Genomic DNA, 18,453 nt, shown 5'->3' with positions numbered 1-18,453 from the left:
CCATCCTAACTCCACTAGCTAGACGTGTTTCTATCAGCTGTCAAACTAAGCCCCTCAGCCTGACTCAGTCCTCTACCAGCTGGCCTTCCCCTGACTCCTGGCATACAGCATCCTCACTAAAGTGGTTTCCTTCATTGTCCCCAAACAGAACTTGCTTACCCCTCAAATAGGCTATTTCCCTGCCAGTCTGCCCCTCCTGTCAGCCTTCCCTGACTGCCTCAACCCTGTCAGTGGTACACAAGTCACCAATGAGTTGTTCCTAATGAGTACTGTCACCTTTGTTCAGGTCCCCAAACAGCCTATTCTAAGGGAAGGCCCATAGGAGATGCTGATGGTAGATAGAGCTCCTAATGCCTGACTCCATGAATTCTTCCTTTTAATGTCCACCCCTATCCCTGAGTTCAGGAGCTGACTCAGGCCCAGCCTGTCTGGAGAGCAGTTAACTTGCCTTTCTGGGCTCCATTCAGCTCTCTTATCCATCCCCACCTGGGTGGAAGCAGGCAGGCAGGGGCTGTAGCAGCTCACAGACACCAGGCAGGTTGAATGTTAAATGCACTTTACTGGGCTCCAGGGCCATTAAATGCTGTCCTCACTGAGCCTGGGATGCCCCCTCCCCATACCTCCAGTTGCACAGGAAGCCAGTGGGTGGAGGGAGTACATTCTTCTGCTCCAAAGCATCTTGGGTGATGCTAGGCCACAGCTGCCTGTCCATCCCCCTGCAGTCCCCATCACACCCCCAGCAGCTTCCTTGGGGTCGGGAAGGGAAGACACCTGGGCCTTCAGCTTCCTGTGGCTTCCAACTAGCCACCTGTTCCTGCTTAAAGTGAGGCAAGAGGCCATGTGCAAAACTCTACCAGGGCCAGTGGTGAGGTAGACGGGATGGATAGCCTGCTTCTGTCGGGGAGAGGGCTAGACAGACCTTGGGGACAGGCTGGCCCTTCCCCTCAGGCCCAGGTTACTGGTAGTCAGAGTAATAAGGTTCAGGCAACTGAAGCTGGAACTGAGTACTGGATGGCCAGGTGGGGCGGCAGTCCCGCTCGGCACCCCTCCTGCTGCAGCCACAGGTCACCAGTCCCGCTCAGCTGGTTCTCGGTAAGGCAGGCCTAAGAGCCTGAAGACATCCTTCTCAGTGGGGGTGGGCAGTACTCGGCCAGGCCCCACCTTGAAGCCCCGGGTGTCCCGGACCACAGCTGTGCTGAGGGCATGCTCCGACAGGCTCATGCCTTTGGTCTTGGCCAGAGCCCGCATGGAGCGGTTGAAGTGGGCAGAGCCAGTGAAGTAGAGCAGAGCACAGGCAAACTCGCTGTAGGGCACAACGATGATGTCCAGCCGTCGGTGCCGCCGCCCTGGTCCCGGCAGCCGGCATACACCCAAGTACTTCTGCTGCCGGCCATTCTCTTGGCTCACCAAGTCATCCGTCAGGAGCCCTGGTCCAACACAGGAGGGTCACTGGGAGGGCTGGGGGCAGGCCTTGGCTGCCCCACCCTCCTGGCCTGTCCTGATGACCCTGTATTCCCACTTGACCATTTATTTGCTAGGTGACTTGGCCCTCTCTGGGCCTGTCTGCTTGTCTGTAACGTGCATAGCAATTCCTCCCCTTTGATAGTGTCACAGAAAGGCCAGATGAGAGGCTCAGCCTACAGGTATCACTGAGCACCTCCATATGGTGTAGGGAGCTATTCGTCTCTTCCCTGAAAGGACTCTGCCACAGCAGACGAGGCGTGGGAGTCTCCGAAGCAAGCTTCCCCTGCTTCCTGCTCAGAAATGGCAACGTTAAGGTCTTCACACCTGGGGGCCGCCCTGCCCTGCCCCTTGCCAACCTGCTCACCCAGAGGTGGACCTTACCTCGCTGCCGAAGGCTGTCTAGGAGGCGACTGAAGATGCCCTGGTGAGAACGGCCATCTGGGTGAGTGAGCAGCACATCCACATCACCACAGGTTGCCTTCCCCCGCCTGTAGGAGCCACATGCCACACACAGCAGCCCGGGGCTGAAGGCCTGAGCTGACTCCTGGACCTTGGAAAGAGCAGAGAGGGGGAGTGGGCCTGTGGGCCTAAGCCCTGCAAGGAGTGCCTCTCCCATGGGAGCACAAGGGCCTTCCCTGGCCCAGGAGCCCACACTCCCAGCCTGTGCCCCAAGCCAATCCATGGATCTGTGATACCAGCCAGAGGGAATGAACCTAAGGAACAGAGGCCAGAGATCTACCCTAGGGAGTGGCAGGCAGTTCTCTAGGTTCCCTAGGTCAAAAGAGAACAAAACACATTCATAAGACTAGAGGCAGGCCGAGGTGAGAGGTAAAAAGCTGTGTCCTGTGATTCTGAGGGAAGGCACTGAGCTTTCCCTCTAGAGCTTTTTAGGAGCGGAGGGACACACCTTCTCTTGTGCCCAAGTCTATGAAACTCCCCTTAGGACAAAGGGCAGGTGCCTGGAAGCCCTCAGCCAGGTGTTGGCAGCCCCAGGGATTTATGGATTTGGAACTAAAGGCAGAGTGTCTGAGTTAGGGCTTGAGGCCAGAGCAAGTGGCTGCCAGGATGCCCTGGGCCCAGGCCCTGGGGAAAATTGAGCCCAGAAATATACCTGCATCTGTAGAAAAGTAAAGGAAAGCAAATAGAGAGGAAGGCAATTCTGAGTCAGTGCTCCCATCTTTACTTAGAGGAATGGGGGTTGGCAGAAGGGAACTGAGACACGAGACTGTCAGCTAGAGGCTCACCTCTCCTTCAGCAGATAAACCAGTCAGCCCCACCCTGGAGACACTGAGTCCCTTCATATGCAGGTGGCCTCCCCACCTTCACCCCAGGATAGAGCTTTCTGGGGCCCTGGATACCAGCAGCCAGGACACCTCAATTCTCCTGGCAGGCAGGCTCTGCTAATCCCCTAACACTCTTCCTGAGCCTCCCAAGAGGATGGGAGGAGGCCTAGGATGAATAATCCCATCAAAAACTTCTAAGGCTAATGCCCATGGGGTGGGGGGAGGGGGGCAGGCCAGGTGGGAGGCCACTTCAGTTCCAATGGGTGGGGGACTGGAGGCTTACTGGGGCATTCTCTGTGCCCAGATACTGTGGCTGAGTGACAGTGTCATCACTAGCACAAAGGCCTGGTGACAGGTGGACAAAAGGCCCTGTCTAGCCATCCTGCACCAGCCTCATGGTCCTATGACCTGGAGTAGAGCTAGAGGCTGATTTCAATTAAGCCGTGCCAGAGTCTTCACAGAATCCTACCCTGTCAGAGTCCTAGACCAAAGCAAGCAGACCTGACCCAAGCAACCAGCCCCGGATCCTAACAGTTGAACAAGTGACATCTAACCCTAAATGCACCCCAATTTCTCTCTAACCTAGCTTTTATATGAATTTAATCCCTAACCCAACACTAAAACAAATCCTAATTTTGGCCAAACCTTATATCTAGGACAACTTAACTAAGTGTTAACTAAACCTTAACTAAGTGCACCCAACACCAAGAAAAACTCAGCCCTAACCTTGACTCAACTCTTGCCCTAGCTTTCTTCAAACCCTAAACCTAATCCTACAGGCAACTCTAACCCAAACCCTGAATCAGCCTCAGAGGGGCTCCAGAAGGTCCACACATATGGAAAGAGATATAAAACTTTGTACATCTGAACAACTTTTGGAGAGAAGGAGCCCATAGTTGTCAATGGTTCTCAAAGAAGCTTGTGAATCAAAAACTGTTAAGAATCTCTGCCCTGACCCATCCTAACCTAGCCCAGTTCAAACCCCAGTATCCTCAAGTAGACCTGACCATACTCTATCTCTGTCCTAACTCCATTCTAACATCTACACCGATGCTTGCTCTGCCTGACTGCTGAGAGCCCTAATCCAGAGATCGGTGTCGCAGTCCTACCTACCAAAGCCCCCCACCCTTCCTCTGGGCCTGTAGCTTTAGTCTCAACTCATTCTTTCCCCATTGGTCCCAACTTCTGGTGGCCCACTGCTTCCTTTGCCTGTTAGGCTCCCCAGCTGAAGGATCAAGTGTTCCTGGCCTCATCCTGCCTAAAGCAATGTACAGATTCAATGCAATCCCTATCAAAATACTGACAGCAATCTTCAACAAACTGGGACAAATAGTTCTAAAATTCATATAGAACCACAAAAGACCCCGAATAGCCAAAGCAATCCTGAGAAGAAAGAATAAAGCAGAGGGGATCTTGCTTCCCAACTTCAAGCTCTACTACAAAGCCACAGTAATCAAGACAAATTTGGTACTGGCACAAGAACAGACCCATAGACCAGTGGAACAGAATAGAGAGTCTAGATATTAACCCAAGTGTTAGCAGCCGCGCCCGTAAGATGGCGCCGGCCGGAAGGCCCCAAACTTCCTGGTGACAAAACACCCCACACCGCAAAACCACATGCTAATTGCGCCTTGGCATAAGGACCAATGAGAACCACCAAATTATCATGCTAATAAGGCATATGGAGCCGCACCAACCAGGTCAGAGCATGAGAACTATATAAGCAAGCCTCTCCTTTCCCTCTGGGTCCGGCCCGACACACTTGAAGAGCTGAAGAATAAAGCTTTCTGCAGAAGAATCCTGCTGTTGTTGCGTGCTGTTCTTGCCGGCGAGGACAGGGCACGCGACAAGTGGTGCCGAAACCCGGGAATCCAGAACATCACCGGCACAGGGAGGACCCTTCAGACATCTGGAGAGGATTCAGAACTGCAGGTCAGAAGAAAGTCCGGAGAGGTAAGTTCCGAGAGGCCCCTGCTTTTTAGGGTGGTGGCTAATGGTTCTCTGTAGATAAAGAGGCACCATGGGGAATGCACCGTCATTAGTCACGGCACTGCAGACAGCTCTCAAAGAGCGAAACTTGAAAGTCTCCAGCAAAGTCTTAGGATCTTTTGTGAAGGAGATAGACCGTGTGGCCCCCTGGTTCATTTGTTCAGGGTCCCTCTCAATCCCGAGCTGGGACAAACTGGGGAAAGATCTTGATAGAGAGGAGGAGGAGGGTAGCCTGAGGGGAGGCACCCGGCCCCTCTGGAAACTGATTAGAGCTTGTCTGCAAGATGAGAGATGTGAAAAGGTAATAAAAGAAGGTCAGAGAGCATTGACAGATATCCAAGAGAGCATGTCAGAAACGGAACGGGAAACAGAGAGCGCGCGCGGCCGAAAAAAGGCCACAAAAACGAAAGTAAAGAAACCCCAGAGTGAGGGAGAAAGCCCGCCTAGGGAAAAAGCGAAAGAGCCCCGAGAAGCGAGTGACGATCGCCTCGGAGAAAATAGTAAATACCCCTGGAAAGAGTTGAGGGACCTCCAACTCTCCAATAGGGAATCTGAGGAGGAATCAACGTCCGCAGAGGAGGGGGAAGAGAATAGAGCCGCAGAATGCGGAAGTAAGGGAACCAGCAAGGCTGAGAAGCGGAACAAGGGAAAAGCGAAAATAAGGTGTCCCCCGACACCTATAGCCCCGCCACCCTACGAGGGCGGCGCACTTTCGTTTTGTCACCCAGATACTCTTCAGGCGATTAGACAAATGTTTCCTGTCTTTGAAGATGATGGCGTACGTTCCCATCAACCCTTGAGTCATAAACAAGTTAAGGACCTGGCGGAGTCGGTCCGAGCTTACGGGGTTAGTGCCAATTACACCATAGCACAAGTGGAGAGACTAACCGAGACAGCCATGACACCCGCTGACTGGCAATACGTAACGAAAGCGTGCCTAGCCAGCATGGGACAGTACATCGAATGGAAGGCGTTGTGGCACGACATTAGTATGTCCCAAGCGCGCGCAAATGCGGCCGAGGGACCTCCCGCAGCTCATTGGACTTATGATATGCTAACAGGCCAGGGGCAGTGGGCGGCGAATCAGACAGCTTTCCCTCCGCAGCTTTATGCGCAAATAAACACATGCGCCGCCAAAGCGTGGAAAGCCCTTACCAATAAAGGAGAAGTATCAGGGAATTTAACAAAGATCATCCAGGGGCCGACTGAACCATTTTCTGACTTTGTTGCTCGTATGATGGAGGCCACAGGCAGGATATTTGGGGATCAAGAACAGGCCATGCCCCTGGTAGAACAGTTAGTGTTTGAACAATGCACAAAGGAATGTAGACAGGCTATTACGCCATGGAAACAGAAGGGGTTGAGTGCCTGGTTGAAAGCCTGTCGAGAAATAGGAGGGCCGCTTACCAACGCGGGCCTGGCCGCGGCCATATTACAGAGCCACAAACAAGCCAGGACCACTAACAGAAGTATCAAATGCTTTCAATGCGGGAAATTAGGACATATAAAGAGAGAGTGTAGGAGCCCAGCTTCAGAACAAACAACCCAAAAAACCCCTGGGTTGTGCCCTAAGTGTAAGAAAGGCAGGCATTGGGCCAATGAGTGCCGGTCTATTAAAGATATAGAAGGGAAACCCTTAGAATTGCCAAAAAACGCCCAGAGGGGCCCCCGTCACCAGGGCCCGCAAATATATGGGGCAACCAGCACGAAAGTGTCATTCGGGAGCAACCAGGCCCCCCGAGGAGAGCCACTTCGGGTTCCGCAGGATTGGACATCCGTGCCACCACCAGAATAGTGTTAACTCCACAGATGGGAGTTCAGCCCATCCCCTCAGATTTTAAGGGACCCCTACCTCCAGACACTGTTGGGTTACTTTTGGGGCGCTCCTCCACCGCATTGAAAGGCCTGGTAGTCCATCCCGGAGTTATAGATCAAGATTATGAAGGGCAGGTAAAAATCATGTGTTCGGCCCCCAGTGGAATCTATCCTATATCCCCGGGAGACTGCATAGCTCAGCTCTTAGTTTTACCTAGTCTCCACGCTAATTATCCTGCTACCAACACGGAGAGGAGAGAAAGGGGCTTCGGCTCCTCCGACTGGGATTCAGCTTTCATAGTATTAGATTTAGCAGACAGACCAAAATTAACTCTTCAAATAGAGGGAAAGAGCTTTGAGGGAATCCTAGACACTGGAGCAGATAAAAGTATTATCTCTGCAACCTGGTGGCCCTCCAAGTGGCCTGTGACCCAATACTCACATTCATTACAAGGTTTAGGATATGAGTCAAGCCCTTCAATTAGTACCAAACCATTGAAATGGCGAGCCCCTGAAGGACAAGAGGGTACAGTCACCCCTTATGTACTCCCTCTACCGGTCAATTTATGGGGGAGGGATGTCATGAGAGACTTAGGCCTCAAACTCATTAATGAATACTCCACCCCCGCCCAAGGCATGATGATGGACATGGGATACATCCCTGGCAAGGGGCTGGGGAAACACCAACAGGGACACATAGAGCCCATCCTGCCCAAAGTAAAGAATGACCGTCACGGCCTGGGTTTTTCATAGGGGCCATTGAAGATGCCATGCCCATACCTTGGCTCACAGAGGAGGCCGTATGGGTTCCTCAGTGGCCCCTATCCTCTGAAAAATTAGAAGCAGCTCATTGCTTAGTGCAAGAGCAGCTCCAAGTGGGACACCTAGAACCCTCTGTGTCCCCATGGAACACACCCATATTTGTAATCAGGAAAAAGTCAGGATCATGGAGGTTGCTTCATGATCTGAGAGCAGTAAATGCTCAAATGAGAATGCTTGGACCCGTACAACGGGGACTGCCACTCCTCTCTGCCTTACCCAAAGAATGGAAAGTGCTCATAATAGATATTAAAGATTGTTTCTTTTCTATACCTCTAAGCTCCAAGGACAGGGAAAGATTTGCTTTTACTTTGCCAGCTATTAACCATGAACAACCCGATGCCAGATTTCAGTGGAAGGTCCTCCCTCAAGGAATGGCAAATAGCCCCACCATATGTCAACTGTACGTTCAGCGAGCGCTAGACCCAATTCGTAAGACCTATCCCACGCTAAAGATCATCCATTACATGGATGACATCCTTCTTTGCTCCCCACAACCAGCAGAAATAGAAGAAGCATATATAGATCTCACTAGATCCCTAGAAAATTGGAGACTGAATATAGCAAGCGAGAAGGTCCAAAAATCTAGTGTTAGCAAATTCCTAGGAGCAACCATTTACACAGATGTAATTTGCCCCCAAAAGCTTGAGATAAGACATAATCAATTGCGAAATTTGAATGACTTCCAAAAACTCCTAGGGGATATTAATTGGTTGCGCCCATACTTAAAGATACCCACCACTGAATTGACTCCACTATTTAAAACCCTAGAAGGAGACCCACAACTAACGTCACCGCGCTCCCTCACACCTGAGGCATTACAAGCCATTCGCAAAGTAGAACAGGCTTTGATGACAGCACAATTAAATAGAGTGCAATCGAATGAACCCTTTGAGTTGTGTGTGCTTCCCACCCCAGAGCTGCCAACAGCAGTCTTATGGCAGCACGGCCCACTGATCTGGATTCATCCCCAAGCCTCTCAGGCTAGGACAATAGAGTACTATCCGGCAGCCGTGGCCAAACTTGCTTTGAGAGGAGTAAAAACCTCCATGACACATTTCGGAGAAGCTCCAGCAAAGATTATAACCCCTTACAACGTAGAACAGATACAGGTATTGTGTGCTATGAACGATGATTGGGCCATACTTGCTTATAGTTTCTCAGGAACCTTTGATAATCATTTCCCAAAGCATCCCCTCATCAGCTTTGCCAAAAATCATCTCCTAGTGTTCCCTCAGGTCACTAGCCTAACCCCGCTGCCTCATGGAAAAACAGTTTATACAGATGGGTCTAAGACAGGCATAGGTGCCTATGTCTATGATGGCAAAGTTGTGACAAAAAACTACACACTTAACACTCCACAAATAGTGGAATGCCACATAGTTTTAGAAGTATTGCAAACCTTTCCAGAACCTTTAAATATTGTGTCTGATTCCTGTTATGTAGTTAATGCAGTCAAATCTCTAGAAGTGGCCGGGCTGATCAAAGCATCCAGCCCAGTAGCCACTTTGTTCAAACAGATACAATCAGCACTACTTCATAGGCAATCTCCTTTGTATATAACTCATATCAGAGCACATTCAGGCCTTCCCGGGCCTATGACCCAAGGCAACCACCTGGCAGACCTCGCAACCAGAAGCATAGCCTTTCCCCTGCTAGACCCTGTCACCACAGCTTCAAAATTCCACACACAGTTTCATGTCACTGCCGAAACGCTGCGCAGGCGGTTTAGCATAACCAGGGCCGAAGCTAGGAACATTGTCCTTAGCTGCCAACACTGCTGCAGCTTCCTTCCCGCACCTCATGTGGGGATCAACCCCAGAGGTATTAGGCCTTTACAAGTTTGGCAAATGGATGTGACGCATATTTCGTCTTTTGGGAAACTGAAATATGTACATGTATCCGTGGATACTTGTTCAGGAGTCATCTTTGCCTCCCCATTGTCAGGAGAGAAAGCTTCCCATGTCATCCAGCACTGCCTTGAAGCTTGGAGCGCATGGGGGTTACCGCAGATTCTGAAAACAGACAATGGCCCAGCCTATACCTCTACAAAATTTGCTCAATTTTGTCATCACATGGGGATAAAACATATCACTGGCCTTCCCTACAACCCACAGGGTCAAGGGATTGTGGAACGCGCGAACCGCACGCTCAAATCCTATTTACTTAAACAAAAAGGGGGAATTGAAGATATACCCCCCACACCAAAAACTGCCATAGCCCTAGCACTTTTCACTATAAATTTTTTGAATCTGGATGCTCAAGGCCATACAGCAGCGGATCGCCATAATCAGTGGCCAAAAGACCCACAAGAACTAGTAAAATGGAAGGACGTGTTATCTAACCAATGGAAGGGCCCGGATCCAATCATAATCAGATCCAGGGGAGCTGTGTGTGTTTTCCCCCAGGGTGAAGAAAATCCCTTCTGGATCCTGGAGCGCCTAACGAGGAAAGTCCTAAACAAAGGAGATGACTTCGCTATACCTCCTGACCCTGCTCCTGACACTGGAGACCCCGACTCAGGGAGTATTGAGATGGGGAATCCTGTCTGCCTTTCCTAAGCCTATGCCTGTCCGCTTCAATGCAGCCGTTTTTCCGCGCTTCTTCTCTACCAATGCCAGTATGAATCTGCCCTACATAGTAAAAGATACTGTGATTGCTCCCCTAGGGGAAAACCGATCTTTCGTGACCAATGGATCTATATGTTTCACTGTCCCACTAAATACAACTGGGGAGACCGGCAGGGAAAACACGTGCATCATATTAAAAAGAAGAACATACGGGTGGTTCTTTACAGATACCCGTAGAGTTCTCTGGATCAATGGCACTTTCCCTCAAAAACGTAATAGTACGTACGGCCCGCCTCCCCAGCCCAGATATGCCCCTCATTGTGTAGGTGAATATGAAGGAGAAAAGTGGCCCTGGACCGACTGTCAATCCGCTGTGACGGCGTGGGCCACAGAGAGACAGGAGTTCACCATCTCCCCAGATATGGAGGGACAGCCAGCCGGGGAAAGCTGGTGGGAGAGCAAAGTACTCCAAGGAAGGTTCCACCAGCAACCAAACAGGAATCCGTTTCACAAGTGGATGCTGTGCGGAATCAATGGCTCGTGCACTGATATTTCCCCTTTTTCTGCCCTCCTGGGCGGGGAAGTAGGAGCTTCCAACTATTCCTACTGTGGCAATATTAGCCACCCAGTTACCCCTGCACCCAACAGTGAGGGGTCGTCGCCGGCTCCCCAGGTGACGTGGGAATGCGGGCTGTCATTCCAAAATTATGGCCAAGGCGAAGTGAACCTCACCCAAACACATCAGTCCCCATTTCCACCCTCTCCTGTACGCGTCTACCCCCCATTTCTGTTTATCTTATCCAATAGTAGCTTTGACTCCTGCTCCAATGAAACCTGCTTTCTGTCTCAGTGTTGGGATGCGCGTGACTTTACAAATGCTTTAGTTGTCCGCATCCCCCGTTGGGTCCCTGTTCCCGTAGACGCCCCTAACACCATGACTCTGTTTCGAGAAAGGCGCGATTTCGGCGTTACAGCCGCCATAGTGCTCCTGATCTCCGCGACCGTGGTCGCAGCCACCGCCACTGGTATAGCTTTAGATACCTCCATCAAATCGGCTACAGAACTCAATAACCTTGCGGCCTCAGTAGCTTCTGCCCTGGACCAACAGTCCACACTTGATGGCAAACTGAAAGGAGGGATAATAATCCTCAATCAACGCATAGATCTCGTGGAGGAACAAATAGAGGTGCTCTGGCAAATGGCCCAATTGGGATGTGAGCGGAAATATCGCGCCCTCTGCATCACTAGCATTCAATATAAAAATTTTACACGGGCAGCTAATCTGTCACGAGACCTGTCCCAGTATCTTTCAGGAAACTGGTCCCAAGACTTCGATGGGACACTAGAAGAGCTGCGGCGAGAAATTATCCACATCAACTCCACCCGTCTAGATATCTCCGTAGCGGAAGGACTCTCTTCCTGGTTCCTCAGAGCTCTCTCCCACGTCAAGGAGTGGGCGGGCATGGCTGGGATGGGCGTGTTCCCGCTTGGAGGTCTCATGCTCTTACTCTGGTTGTTATGCAGACTCCGCAACCAACATAAGCAGGACAAGGTGATCCTTGCTCAAGCCCTAATGGCGATAGACGTTGGCGCCTCTCCCCAAGTGTGGCTCAACATGCTTAAGAAGGAAGCTCAGATTTAGCTTGAGGTAGCTTTTGCACCCTGAGCCCATGTGGCACTGCACCAGGCCCGAGTACCTCAATGCTTAATCACAGCTTTCTTTAAGAAGCTCATGGTGCAAGAGGGTTGAGAACAAGGGTCCAAACCCTTTGTACCAAGCGGTCCCAACGCCAGCCAGAGGATGCGAGGCAAAGCACTGCAAGAGGTTTTGGACCCCTCTGAGAGGCATGCCTGACGGCATAGGGGTAGATGCCCAGAAACCCCTCTCCAGAAAGAGGGCATCGGAAAGTGTGATGGAGGTCAGGCCTCTGTCTCCGCCTCTGCTGGCTAGTTCCGCTTTTCAGCTTCTATAAGACAAAAAAGGGGGAGATGTTAGCAGCCGCGCCTGTAAGATGGCGCCGGCCGGAAGGCCCCAAACTTCCTGGTGACAAAACACCCCACACCGCAAAACCACATGCTAATTGCGCCTTGGCATAAGGACCAATGAGAACCACCAAATTATCATGCTAATAAGGCATATGGAGCCGCACCAACCAGGTCAGAGCATGAGAACTATATAAGCAAGCCTCTCCTTCCCCTCTGGGTCCGGCCCGACACACTCTGTCACAAAAGAGCTGAAGAATAAAGCTTTCTGCAGAAGAATCCTGCTGTTGTTGCGTGCTGTTCTTGCCGGCGAGGACAGGGCACGCGACACCCAAGCATATACGGTCAATTAATATTTGATAAAGGAGCCTTGGATATACAATGGGGAAATGACAGCCTCTTCAACAGCTGGTAATGGCAAAACTGGACAGGTACATGTTAGAGAATGAAACTGGATTACTGTTTAACTCCATACACAAAAGTAAACTCAAAATGGATCAAAGACCTGAATGTAAGTCATGAAACCATAAAACTCTTAGAAGAAAACATAGGCAAAACTCTCTTGAATATAATCATGAACAACTTCTTCATGAACATATCTCCACAGGCAAGGGAAACAAAAGCAAAAATGAACAAGTGGGACTGTATCAAACTAAAAACCTTCTGTACAGCAAAGGGCACCATCAGTAGAACAAAATGGCATCCTACAGCATGGGAGAATACATTCATAAATGACATATCCGATAAGGGGTTGATATCCAAAATATACAGAGAGCTCATGTACTCAACAAAAAAAAAAGCAAATAATCCAATAAAAAAATGGGTGGGGGATCTGAACAGACACTTCACAAAAGAAGAAATTCAGATGGCCAACAGGCACATGAGAAGATGCTCCACATCACTAATCATCAGGAAAATGCAAATTAAAACCACAATGAGATATCATGTCACACCAGTTAGGATGGCCTAACTGAAACAAACAACAAATGTTGGCGAGGATGTGGAGAAAGGGGAACCTCCTACACTGCTGGTAGGAATGTAAAATAGTTAAACCATTGTGGAAAGCAGTATGGAGGTTCCTCAAAAAACTCAAAATAGAAATACCATTTGATCCAGGAATTCCATTCCTAGGAATTTACCCTAAGAAAACAGGATCACAGATTCAAAAAGACATGCACTCTATGTTTATCACAGCACTGTTTACAATAGCCAAGAAATGGAAGCAACCTAAGTGTCCATCAGTAGATGAATGGATAAAGAACATGTGGTACATATACACAATGGAATATTATTCAGCCATAAGAAAACAAATCCTATCATTTGCAACAACATGCATGGAGCTAGAAGGTATTATGCTCAGTGAAATAAGCCAGATGGAGAAAGACAAGTATCAGATGATTTCACTCATCTCTGGAGTATAAGAACAAAGCAAAAACTGAAGGAACAAAACAGCAGCAGACTCACAGAACCCAAGAATGAACTAACAGTTACCAAAGGGAAAGGGACTGGGTAGGATGGGTGGGAAGGGAGGAAGGGATAAGGGGAAAAAGGGGCATTACGATTAGCATATATAATATAGTGCCACAGGCGGGGGGGGTGGGGGGAGGCACAGGCAAGGCAGTATATAGCACAGAGAAGTAGTGATTGTATAGCATCTTACTACACTGATAGACAGTGACTAATGGAGTATGTGGAGGGGACTTGATAATGGGGGAAATCTAGTAACCACAATGTTGCTCATGTAATTGCATATTAATAACACCAAAAAAAAAGTGCCCCTGGCCTCAAGTCAGGCCCTAACCTTACAGCAGTGCCTTGCTCCCCTCACTGCCCTGGAACACCTGCTTACTATCTGCTCAATCTCTGTAGCCTCCTCCCTTGGCATGCGTTCCAGGAAGTCATCATAATGCTTCAGGCCAATGACCTGCTGGGTAGTCAGGGAGGCCTGGTTACGGATGTCTTCTAGGCTCCGGAAACCCTGGGAAAAAGAAGGCAGATGGAGAAACAATGAGGATCCAGGACCAATGAAGAGGCAATGAATGGACACATACACAGAAGACTTCCATTGCCCCCAGACTCCAAAGAAGGCCTGAGGCAGAACCAACCCCAGGGTTGGATGGGTATGTAATCACTGGGACTTGGGAAAGAAAGGGGGAATGGAAGACACACTCCCTCCACCCACCATCCAGCCTTGCCACAATCATGAAATATTGTGTCATGATTCCATTGGTCTGGGGATAATTCTGGGCATGGCCAGGTTTGTTAACCACTGGATCTGGATACTCAGCCCTGAGGCCTGGTCTTCTCAGGAAGGCCCTTGCCGATCTGGCATTCAGAGAAACATACTTCATGTCTCTGTCTACACCAAAGACTTAATGCCTCAAGGATATCAAGCAACAGGGCAGTTCTGGGAGCCAGGAGAGGGATCTATATGAGCCCTGGTCCCCTTGAAAAGTGGTCTCCCTATAGTCTGGGTTCAGTCCTATCAGAGCACAGAGTGAGAGAATTAAGGGACAGCAGCTCTGTGATACAGCAGAACTGAAGTGGGAGCTGGGACAGGGTGTGACCTGATGGTACCACATCTGGGCAGTCTTGGTTCCAGCTCCCCAGATGTTGGAAAAGAGCTCCAAGACAGGCACGCTTTCACTGATATGGTCCAGCTTCCTCAGATGCCCACTCTCCAAGATCTCTACAATCTTTTCAGCCATCCGCTTTCCAATCCCAGGGATACTGAAGGCCTCCTAGAGGAGAGGCACAGGCAGGAAAGAAGAGTGAGAAGATGGGAGGGGTAGAGCCAGTGGTGGGGAAAGCCAACTCCTTTAGCAGATATCTGAGTAAAAGCCAGCCTGTCCAGTTGGCAGTTGATGCTGGGTGAAGCATGGCGGAGCTGAAGATAAGAAGTTTGGACAGAATGGGCTGGGGACCTTGTCTTTTGGTTCCCAGAACGATGGAGGTCAGCATAGGAAGCAGAAAAAGGGCAATACTGATACTAGTCACCATCATCACAACAATGGCATGATGTAGGAGCCATCTCATTCAGTCCTCCCAGGAACACTGAACTGGTTACTAGTCCTACTTCCTTTTTACTGACGATGAAACTGATGCTCAAAGGGCTTAAATCACTTGCCTCAAGTCACACAGTGAGTGAGCGATAGGAACCAGAATTCAAACTCTGGTCTGTTGGCCTCCCAGAAAAGAAAAAAGTCTGTACTATGGAAAAAGTTACAAGTATAGAGAACAGCACCTGTCACCCAGCTTCTGTAATTATCAAGGTTTTGCCAGTATTTTCATCAATCTCCCTTTTTTTTTGTGCAACTGCTCCTGTTGCCCACTGCAAATGGTGCCTCCCCCAACCTCTGGCCAGTAGAGATCCCCCACGCCCCCACCCCACATACCCTGCCCTGGCCCCAGGTACCTGGTAGGAGGTGACAGGCTTGTGGAAGCTCTTGAGGGCATTGATGGCCTTAGCATAGCCCAGGGCCCTCCACTTGTCTCCCTGAACACCATAGGCTTTGGCCAGCACTTCCAGCTTCTCTGTGATGTGGGGGTTGTGGTTGGTTGCCTTCTGGCTCGAAGGCTGTGCACAGACCCACTTGGCCAGGCCCTTGGGGGCTGGGCTAGGCTCACCATCTCCCTCCAGATGGATGGGGTAGTGGCCACTGAACAGGGCTTCCAGATCATCTGGGCTAACCTGGATTTCTTCCCCATCACTGGTTTCATCATCAGAGATGGGCTTAAAGTAGGAAAGAAGACACAATAAGTTCATGCCCCCAATGAGGAGGGCTCCTCAAAGGTGGGGATTGAGTCCCCTAGTCAGACCAAGAATGAGGTTGGGTCCTGTGCATTAGACCTGGGTCTCCTTAAAGTGTTGGAGCCATGTTCCATTTGGCTTCGCCCAATGCCCAGCCCTAGGATCCCCAGTGGTATGTGGGAGATATGGCTTGAGCAAATGCACAGGTGTTGAGTGTTAGGAAGACCTAAATGGCTTCACAATAAAGAGAGCCTTTCTCCCTTAGGGGCCAGGCCCTCCCTGTTTCTATGATCTAATTCCCAGGAGAAGGGAGCTGTGAGGTCTGGGAGGCTCCTGACCTGGGCGTGGGTGCTTACAGTCTCTTCTGCCCTCTGAGGAGGAGATACAGGTCTAGTGGGAGGAGCAGAAGGAGAGAGGATTGTCCTGAGCAGAGCCTCAGGGGCTCCAGAAGGAATAGAAAAGTCTTGGTCTGCCTTGCTGAGTTGTGGTTGGTCCAGGTACCTGCAGGGATGGTGATGGCAGATTAAGATACCAAAGGTCTCACCCTATCTCTGCTCCCAATCCTTCTTTACTCCAAAACCTTGGTTTTCTAATGTGCCCAATTTACATAATGAGTTATTTTTAATAACCCAAGAAGAGAGCTCAGGATGCTGTAAAAAATTATGTGAAGAAAGACTGGAACCAGCTCACCTGTCAGGGATGAAAATGCTGAATCCTGCCGTGTCCACCAGCCTTCTTTCCTGCAGGCACAAGCTCAGCCAGGCTGACTTCACTAGCTGAGCACCTGGAGGCAGCCGAGGCAGTCTAAGGAGGCGGAGGGCTCGCTCACAGTCCATGCCTTCGTCCACCACAATGTGAGTGACCCCTGGGGCCTGGGCAGGGCATATCTGGCCACCATGCTGGACAATCTGCTTCTCAAAGAGTTCTGCCCGGGCTCGCCCAATGCCAGTGGGTACAACATGGGCCCACAGGGAGCTCAGCCACTCTGTGGAGGGGACATCCAGAGGCCCACTGTCATAACTTTCAGATATGATCTGAATGAATCCTTTCCAGTCCCATGCCCCCAAACAATCATTTTCCTTCCAACCAGACAGTCTGCTTTCTGGGGATTCCACCATAAGCATACAGCACTTTCTTCATGGACCACCAACTGATGCAAGGGGCAAGGATCTTGATATGTCCTGTACCCTCATGTAACCTAGAACAATGTCGAGCACATTGTAGTGTAGGTATCTTATACATCACTTCGTTTGATCAATTACTCTTTCAAAAATATTAGTAGAGACCTACTGTGTACGAGGCACAAGGCACACGTTTTGCCATTACAGGCTTCATAGTCTAATGATTCCACCTTTTTACCCACCCCAGCCTACCCTGTAAGCATTTGTCAATTTGGCTGCAAAATTACATAACTCTAGGGACCTGAGAGGGTTTTCTGTACACCCCACCTCCCCCAACACACACTGCAGGCAACCTCCTGGAGATTAAAGGATTCTGCTGAGCATTTCCTTAAAGACCAGGGGGCATTTTCTGATTGATGGAGGTCTCAGGTAGAGTAGAAGATACACAACAAGTGTCTGTCAAAGACTGGGAACCAGGCCTAGTGCAAGGCAGGTACTAACTGACCTGCAGGCCCTGGAAAGATAGCTTGAGCTCTAATATCTGATTCTGGACATGAACAATATAGGAAGCCTGAGGATTCAAGTACATGAGGGTTGAGGGTGGGTCAGCTCACCTCCTGCTTCGTTTTCCTTCTTGGGCATCTTTGCAACTGCTTTTGATGATGGATGGGCATGAATAGTCCTTCGCTTGGGAAACGCCTTCAAGATGCCCCTAGGCTCCATTGAGGTATGGGTGGATCCCGGCCTTTAAGTTTAATCACGGGGAAACCTAGAACTGAGGTTCCCCAACCCCTTTGCCGGTGAAGGTGGGTCTCTACTGACCAGGCATAGGCGGCAGTAGCCCAGTTCCATGGGTTCTCCCAAAACCCAACTGAACTTCAATGGTTTAGGCTAGTTCTGCACCCACTAACCTTACAAATTCAGAGTACTAGGAAAAATGAGGAAAAGAAGGGACTACTGGGGGAACCTTTGAGGGGTATCATTCCTCCGAAGGACTGCTCTCAAGACTCAGTGCAGTGTCTGCCCTACTGCATCCCACTTCCAAAGGGCTTTACCAAAAGGGATACCAGGGTAGGAAATGCAGCTAAATTTTTAGGAACGATTTGGGATCCCAAAAGTGGAGGCTGGGTATAATCTGCATATAAACCCTACATAATCTTACTTTACCCCCATCACTGGTGGGGTGCTGTCGAGGGAGGCAGGGGGGAACGCCCGCACCTGCCCTGGCCGCGGGCCTCGGTCGGCTTGTGGATGCTCGGCGCGGCAGCTGTGCTAGATGGGGCAAGGCCGCAGCAGGTGCGGGGCGCCTCCCGGGAGTGGGGGAGTCTCGGCCTCGCAGCTGGGGGCGGAAGGCACTGGGGCAGATGTGGGGAACCCGCCGCCCAAGCAGCTGGCGTTCACCAGGGGTGCCCAGCTGGGAACCAGAGTTGGGCTGGCGAGTCCGCACCCTGCCCTAAGGGACCTCTCCCGACTCCCCAGACTCGGCCGGAGGTGTGCTTAACTTCAGGCCCAGAGGGTCACCCACGGGTGGGCAGGAGTAAACTACTTACCTGGGCAGCCAATGAGAACGGACGAAGGGCCGTGGGGCGAGGAGGGGTACAGTGGGGGAGGGGGAAGAGGGAGGGGAAAATGCCCAGAACACCTTCCGGGTTAGCGGG

General features: G+C 50.5%; 1 protein-coding gene across 12 annotated transcripts; it reads right to left on the bottom strand.

Moving 5' to 3' along the window:
* Positions 1-539: 539 nt before the first annotated feature.
* Positions 540-18,443, bottom strand: POLL (DNA polymerase lambda). 12 transcript variants are annotated; one of them, XM_073240528.1, is made up of 11 exons: positions 18,346-18,443; positions 17,958-18,134; positions 17,410-17,570; positions 16,365-16,659; positions 16,013-16,175; positions 15,339-15,656; positions 14,491-14,664; positions 13,773-13,901; positions 11,716-11,907; positions 1,846-2,014; positions 540-1,427 (listed from the first exon to the last, which is right to left on the bottom strand). In XM_073240528.1, exons 3-11 carry the CDS (start codon positions 17,516-17,518, stop codon positions 1,066-1,068), a joined length of 1,911 nt encoding a protein of 636 aa, XP_073096629.1. In that variant the 5' UTR covers positions 17,519-17,570; positions 17,958-18,134; positions 18,346-18,443; the 3' UTR covers positions 540-1,065. The 12 variants fall into 12 exon arrangements, with proteins under 12 accessions (XP_073096629.1, XP_073096625.1, XP_073096628.1 ...); XM_073240524.1 differs by having other exon boundaries at positions 17,410-17,540; XM_073240527.1 differs by having other exon boundaries at positions 16,031-16,175; positions 17,410-17,540.
* Positions 18,444-18,453: the final 10 nt, after the last annotated feature.

The sequence above is a fragment of the Manis javanica genome, chromosome 7 (genome assembly GCF_040802235.1).
Source record: "Manis javanica isolate MJ-LG chromosome 7, MJ_LKY, whole genome shotgun sequence".
In the NCBI taxonomy this organism is placed as follows: Eukaryota; Metazoa; Chordata; class Mammalia; order Pholidota; family Manidae; genus Manis; species Manis javanica.
This window is presented reverse-complemented; position numbering and strand designations above follow the sequence as displayed.

Coding starts and splice junctions, on each gene's coding strand:
- POLL (XM_073240524.1), bottom strand. Junction 13,902..14,490: donor CCCAGATGTGGTACCATCAG/GTCACACCCTGT, acceptor TCTTTTTCCCAG/GGTTTCCGGAGCCTAGAAGA. Junction 2,015..11,715: donor GCTGGCGTTGGGACCGCTTG/GTACAAAGGGTT, acceptor GCTCTTTCCAAG/GTCCAGGAGTCAGCTCAGGC.